The 6,398-nt window shown below is 55.4% G+C and overlaps 1 protein-coding gene and 5 non-coding genes across 8 annotated transcripts; 5 read left to right on the forward strand and 1 right to left on the reverse strand.

The window, feature by feature from the left end:
• Positions 1 to 40: 40 nt before the first annotated feature.
• TRNAA-UGC (transfer RNA alanine (anticodon UGC)) lies at positions 41 to 112 on the reverse strand. The gene has a single exon. It is a non-coding gene; the product is annotated as a tRNA-Ala (tRNA).
• Positions 113 to 326: 214 nt separating this feature from the next.
• On the forward strand, positions 327 to 398 carry TRNAD-GUC (transfer RNA aspartic acid (anticodon GUC)). Its single transcript has one exon. It is a non-coding gene; the product is annotated as a tRNA-Asp (tRNA).
• A 362-nt stretch (positions 399 to 760) lies between these two features.
• On the forward strand, positions 761 to 833 carry TRNAF-GAA (transfer RNA phenylalanine (anticodon GAA)). The gene has a single exon. It is a non-coding gene; the product is annotated as a tRNA-Phe (tRNA).
• A 257-nt stretch (positions 834 to 1,090) lies between these two features.
• TRNAD-GUC (transfer RNA aspartic acid (anticodon GUC)) lies at positions 1,091 to 1,162 on the forward strand. Its single transcript has one exon. It is a non-coding gene; the product is annotated as a tRNA-Asp (tRNA).
• Positions 1,163 to 1,413: 251 nt separating this feature from the next.
• Positions 1,414 to 1,485, forward strand: TRNAA-UGC (transfer RNA alanine (anticodon UGC)). Its single transcript has one exon. It is a non-coding gene; the product is annotated as a tRNA-Ala (tRNA).
• A 2,030-nt stretch (positions 1,486 to 3,515) lies between these two features.
• Positions 3,516 to 4,929, forward strand: UBC (ubiquitin C). 3 transcript variants are annotated; one of them, XM_054645687.2, is made up of 2 exons: positions 3,516 to 3,728; positions 4,161 to 4,929. In XM_054645687.2, exon 2 carries the CDS (start codon positions 4,167 to 4,169, stop codon positions 4,854 to 4,856), a length of 690 nt encoding a protein of 229 aa, XP_054501662.1. In that variant the 5' UTR covers positions 3,516 to 3,728; positions 4,161 to 4,166; the 3' UTR covers positions 4,857 to 4,929. The 3 variants fall into 3 exon arrangements, with proteins under 3 accessions (XP_054501662.1, XP_054501660.1, XP_054501659.1); XM_054645685.2 differs by having other exon boundaries at positions 3,553 to 3,723; XM_054645684.2 differs by having other exon boundaries at positions 3,557 to 3,762.
• The last annotated feature ends 1,469 nt before the right edge of the window (positions 4,930 to 6,398 follow it).

Consider the following 6,398-nt stretch of genomic DNA (forward strand, 5'->3'; position numbering starts at 1 on the left):
AAAGCAAAAACTACCGGCCTTGCAGGGCAAGGGCAAAAACTGGAGATGCCGGGGATTGAACCCGGGGCCTCATACATGCAAAGCATGCGCTCTACCACTGAGCTACATCCCCTCGATGGAATCGTCTATGCTCGCAGTATATACAGCGATAGCGAGAGCCGCAGGCCGAGCCTGGTGGTGACACCGCGGTGACAGCGCTGTCATCCCGCGTCCCCCGAGCCCCGCGCTGAGCTCCGGCCGCGAGAACGGAGCGGAACAGCGGCAGCTCCGCCTGAGGCGGGATTGTACCTTTATATAGTGAGCACAAAAAAATGTGTTTGTACCCGTCCTCGTTAGTATAGTGGTGAGTATCCCCGCCTGTCACGCGGGAGACCGGGGTTCGATTCCCCGACGGGGAGGTGCAGAGTATTTTGCCCCCGGATGCCATTTTTTGTGGGTGGTACCGCGACGGGGTTTGTTTGCGACGCCGCCGTGGAATCCACGCCGGAGGGGCCGGACAAAGCCGGCAGAGCCGCGTTTTGTGCCAGGGGAAGGGAGCGGAGTGCCCTGGGGTGCGTGCGGAACACCCCGCTGCTGTCGATACCTGGGGGCTCCCCGGTATCCTCGGAGTGGAAATGCCAGTGGGAAGGTGCAAATCCCCGGACAGTCCCGGTACCGGGCGGCGGGACCCGCGCGGGAGGGCGGGCACCAACCAGGCAGCGGCGCCCATGGGGGGCGCGGGGCGGAGTCGTATCCACGGCCAGCGAGGGCGCTCTTGCCCGCCGAAATAGCTCAGTTGGGAGAGCGTTAGACTGAAGATCTAAAGGTCCCTGGTTCGATCCCGGGTTTCGGCAGAATCTTTTGGGTTTTGTTGGTTTGTTTTTTTTTTTTTTTTTCCTTCTTATCATCACAAACGGTTCCTTTTGCTGCTGAGTGGAGGTAGCAGGGGATGCTGTCCCTGCGTCGGGCGGCTCAGCCGGTGCCATCGTAGGCGCTCCACGTGCGGGATTTTTGTGTCAGGCGCCGGTTCCCGAAGGGCGGCGGTGATGGAGCGTGTCCTGCGGCCGCCGCTTGGGTATGATCTGGTCTGCGGAAAGAGCGCTTGTCGCCGTCCTCGTTAGTATAGTGGTGAGTATCCCCGCCTGTCACGCGGGAGACCGGGGTTCGATTCCCCGACGGGGAGGTAAGCGATAATTTTGTTCCTTTAGTTTATTTTTTTTTTTTTTTCTCACGGATTTCTCTGATTTTCGGCGGAGCAAAACCATTCGGTTTTCTGTGTGCGAACCAGCACGTTCCTGTCTTTTTGAGGGCTACCTGCGGATGGCACCAGGCTCTGTGCACCGCAGCGCTGCCGGAGCTCGGTGCTGCCGCTCCCCGCACCGGGGCCGGCTCAGCACAGACCTGGCCAGCGGGCAGGAAATGCAGTGCAAGCAGGGGGATGTAGCTCAGCGGTAGAGCGCATGCTTTGCATGTATGAGGTCCCGGGTTCAATCCCCGGCATCTCCACGTGGTTATTGCTTTTTTTTCCGTTTTTTACTGATGTTTTATCCAGTCAAAGTCACTGCGTCCCGCTAAGAAGCAGCAAACTAACAATGCGGCCGAAATGGCCCCACAGAGGCACTTCCCAGCGGCATAAAATGATGTTTTTTGGCTTTTTTTTCCCATTTGGTTCTCCTCAGGCCTGTGCGAACACACACAGCTTTGTGTCTCACTGGCGTCCCATTTGTGCATTAATGCACAGAGGAGGACAAAAAGAAGCACAAATCATCAAACCCCAAAATGCAGGGGGACAGTGGCCACTCGTGCCAGGCTGACACTGCCACACTCCAGAGCCTGGCAGAGGTGCAGCCCTGCAGCCACACTCAGCTCAGGGGCTCTGCTCCACATTCCCAGAGGCAGAGGGGAAGGACAGAGGCCAGGACACCACAGCTGGCTGCACTCCTGAGCACTCAGGAGCTTCTCCTGGCTCTGCAGTGCCCACTCCCTCTGTTATCCTGTCAGCCCTGAGCTCTCAGGGAAACAACCGCCCTGCTTCGAACTCCTCGGGCTCGTGGGGAAACTCTGTGAGGCTGGTAAAGCTGGGAACCATAGCACAGCTGAGAGGTTTGGTCCAGAGAGACCAAAGCCCATGCAGAGCCAGCTTGAGACAGCTTTGATGGACACAGATCAGTGGCAGCTGCTCCCTCTCACTGCCTGGTTACCAGCAGCAGCGGGAGCTGCCCGCTGACAAATACAAAGTGACATTTCCTGCCATAGTGGCTGGAAAGCTCCTTGTGCTGTTTATTTACTCATCTTACTTCCAGTTGTTATTTTGAGCCAGTGTTTGGCTACAGCGCTGCTAAGTGTGAAGATCCCTGTTGTAAATTACTCCCTGGCAGCTACACTTCTGGAATGTGCCCTGCATGTCAATGTAAGAGACAGTTTGTAGTAAGAGGCATGCAGTAATAGACTTTTTGTCACAAAACACTTTCCCATGTGCCTTTTTGATGATTTTCTGACCAGTCCTAAGTACTCACCTTGTAACTAAAAGAACAAGCTTAACATTATTAAGCTTAACATTATTATTCATTTTCCACTGAGGAAAGACCTAAACCTGGAAGGATTCTCCAATTTTTGATGTTTGTACACTCTCAATGCACAGCATCAGCCACGGAGCACTGAGAAGTAACCAAAAGACTTCTGTGTTTGTTTTTTTTTTCCATCTAAATGACCGAGTGTTTGAGATTATTATCATACTACAGCTGTGGTGAGCATTAATACAAACACAAAGCAGCAGAGGCCAAAGAGCTCCACAGAGCATTCCCCTCCATGTGTCAAGCAGACACAGACACTTTTCCTCAAACCACAAAGCTTTTGCTGGACGTCTGCTCCTTTCCTGCTGGTAAGCAGCCCTGGGTGTTATCAGTGTCCCTCCCATTTTCCTTGGGCGCTGCCAAATGAAGGATTTTGTGGGCAAATCGAACCGAATGGCACTGCCTGAATCTTGCAGACAAAGCTCCATTCTGTTCCCAGCTGTTGTTTGGAGTTGCTGTGCAGTTTGGGTTCTCTCACACAGAAATAACACTCGAGGCGTCCCTCGGGGTAAAGGGAATTCCTTCCCTCAGGAAATCCCTCATGGTGTGGCCGCAGGCAGAGCCGGCCCTCACCTTGCCCTAGGGGCAGAAGCCAAAGGGGTGTTTATCAACCAGGGGCACAATTGCAGGGTTTAATCCCCTGAACATAATGAAACTTTTTATGTTTTATATAAATAATACTCGAGGCGTCTATCGGCATAAAGCCACGAACTCCTTCCTTCAGGGACCCCCTCATGGTGTGGCCGCGGGCAGAGTCGACCCTCACCTTGCCCTAGGGGCAGAAGCCAAGGAGGTGTTTATCAACCAGGGGCGCAATTGCAGGGTTTAATCCCCTGAAGATAATGAAACTTTTTATGTTTTCTACTTTTAACGTGCGGCTGTGTCTCCCAATTGGGGTCACTGAGATGGCCCAGCCGTGGCCCCGCTCCGGCAACTCCAGGCCGGGTTTTCCCGCCGCTCCGCGTCCCGCGCGCGGCAGCCACAGAGCACCCGCGCGAGGCGCCGATCCCTCCGCGCCGCTCGGCCGCGCTGCCCCCTCACCCAACGCAGGAGAGTGGAGGCGTGCGGCGCGAGGAAAATAGTGCGCAGCGGAGTGATCCGAAGGCGGGGGCGGGGCGCCGGGGGCCATATAAGCACCTAGCGGAGGGATGCGTGGCGCAGTTGGTGCTGGGTGAGGTTTGTGCTGTCGGCTTGGCCGAGCGGCGCCGCGGTGAGAACTGGGCGGGAGAGGGCCTAGATACGGGCTGGGCGTCCGGGCGGAATAGAGGGGTGTGTGCGCTGAGTGTGCGCTGAGGAACTGCGGCTGGGGGCGATGGCGGACAGTGATGGCGGGGGGAGGGCTGGGACGTTGCCTTCCCCTTTAACGGCTGCACCGCGAGGCGGTGGCGGGCGAGGGCCGGGCCGAGCGGCAACTGGCAAAATGGCGGCCGCGCAGGCGCAGCGGTGCTGCAAGATGGTGGCGAGCGCGCGCCCCGGGCGGGAAGGGCAAGTGGATGGAGACCCCGCCCCTCTGTGGTTGTGGGCGGGGCTTATGCGGTGACACGGACGGGGCGTAGCCCCGGATACGGGGAGCATTTCCTAAAGCACGGCGGGTTTTCCCTTTTCTAGGGAAAAATGCAGATCTTCGTCAAGACCCTGACTGGCAAGACCATCACCCTTGAGGTCGAGCCCAGTGACACCATTGAGAATGTCAAAGCTAAGATCCAAGACAAGGAAGGCATTCCCCCTGACCAGCAGAGGCTGATCTTTGCTGGCAAGCAGCTGGAAGATGGCCGCACCCTATCCGACTACAACATCCAGAAAGAATCCACTCTGCACCTGGTGCTGCGCCTGCGGGGTGGAATGCAGATCTTTGTCAAGACCCTGACTGGCAAGACCATCACCCTTGAGGTGGAGCCCAGTGACACCATTGAGAATGTCAAAGCCAAGATCCAGGACAAGGAAGGCATCCCTCCTGACCAGCAGAGGCTGATCTTCGCAGGGAAGCAGCTGGAAGATGGCCGCACCCTGTCCGATTACAATATCCAGAAAGAATCCACTCTGCACCTCGTCCTGCGCCTCAGAGGGGGCATGCAGATCTTCGTCAAGACCCTGACTGGCAAGACCATCACCCTTGAGGTCGAGCCCAGTGACACCATTGAAAATGTCAAAGCCAAGATCCAGGACAAGGAAGGCATCCCTCCTGACCAGCAGAGGCTGATCTTTGCTGGCAAGCAGCTGGAAGATGGCCGCACCCTGTCCGACTACAACATCCAGAAGGAGTCAACTCTGCACCTTGTCCTGCGCCTGCGCGGTGGTAACTGAACCAGCAGCTGTTGCTTCCAAATAAAGGTTCCCTGCACTTGTTCATTCCAATAAAGCTGTTGCATCTGTAAAAGTCTGTGTCCCATGTTACACGAGCAGCCGTTCGTGACATTGCCCAACCCCAGGTTTCTAATAAACAATAATTACGTAGCTTTCCACAGACAAAGGAGTTGCAAAACTGCCTTATGCAAGCAAGGCTTCCACATTCCTGGTGGTTGTAACTAATCCCTCAGCTGGGCTTTTCCTGGGTTGTATAAGTGCTCTGATACCTGGCTGCAGCTCAGTGCCCGCCTGCAGATGTTGTGCAGCTGTGGTGTTGTGTAAGCAGGGATGTGCAACGGGGAGCAGTGGATGCTCCCCAGTCCAAGGGCTTTGAGATAGCTCTTGGTTGCCCAGCAACTGCCCTTATTTTGGGATTAGTGGAGGAACATCGAAAGGGTGATCCTGCAGCTCGGTCACAGGATGGGGTAACAGGATGGTCCTGCAGCCCTTGGGCTTGGGAAGTGTAGATCTCATCAGTTATGGGCTGGACTTGTTTTTTTGTCAAGCTTAATGGCATGAAGCAAGCAGTAGTTTCAGATGTACTTATTGGAAACGTGAATGTGCTTCATTCCAGCTGTGTCCCAAATGGAAATGCTGCTGAGCTGAGCTGTCACAGAGCAGTTCCTGTGTGCTGCAGAAGCCCTGGCAAAAGGGAAGTTGCTTCTGCAGTATTCGTGGGGGTTGCAGGCAGGGCTGATGAGGAGTTAACCGTGTCTGTGCTGGGTGTGTGGAGAGGAAAAGGGAGAGTGACACAGAAATGCTCTTTCCAGGAGTGGGGACATGGACTCAGCTGTGGAAGGGGATGTGGTGGGAGCTCAATAATGGTCTCAGCTGGTGGCTGCTTCAGGGGGCACAAAGGGATCTTACACTGCCTGGGTGGGGAAGCAGGGTGTGGCTCCGGTAACACCAGTTCCTTTCGCTGGTCTGCCCTGTACAGAGCAAGTTCAGAGCACCAAGATCTGTGATGTGCCAGAGGAAACATTTGAATGCTAAAGAGCTAAATGCTGTGTGGGTGGGAGCTGGGGCTGTGCCATCCTGGACATCCTGTCCTCCCCCACAGGAGTGCCCCGGGCTCTGCCCACGCTGCCCCGGCTCCTGAGCTGAGCCCCAACAACTGCAGGGAGCAGCTGGCCATTGTGTGAGCTTTCTGTCCTCTGGGACAGCACAATTCCCAAACTGAGCACAGCTCCTTAAACACAAGTGCAGGGGATGCTGTCTCTGGAATGCAGGGAGCATAACTGCAGTGGTTCTGATTTGAAGGCACCTGACTGCCATTGGGGAGAGCTGCAGGAGGACACAGGGTGTTTGATGAATGTCAAAGCCTCCACAAATGACTACATAGCCATGCTTTAAGAAATCCTTTTATTTTCAACGTCTCAGTAAAAACCCTTTTCAATGTCCTGTTTAAAAACCACGATGCTGTAATGGCCTGGAGCAGGCTGCAGCCAGGCAGAGCAGCAAGCCTGGAGGAGAAACCTGTGCTGTGGCCTCATGAGCAGG

This window comes from Agelaius phoeniceus, chromosome 18 (genome assembly GCF_051311805.1).
Source record: "Agelaius phoeniceus isolate bAgePho1 chromosome 18, bAgePho1.hap1, whole genome shotgun sequence".
Taxonomy (NCBI): domain Eukaryota; kingdom Metazoa; phylum Chordata; class Aves; order Passeriformes; family Icteridae; genus Agelaius; species Agelaius phoeniceus.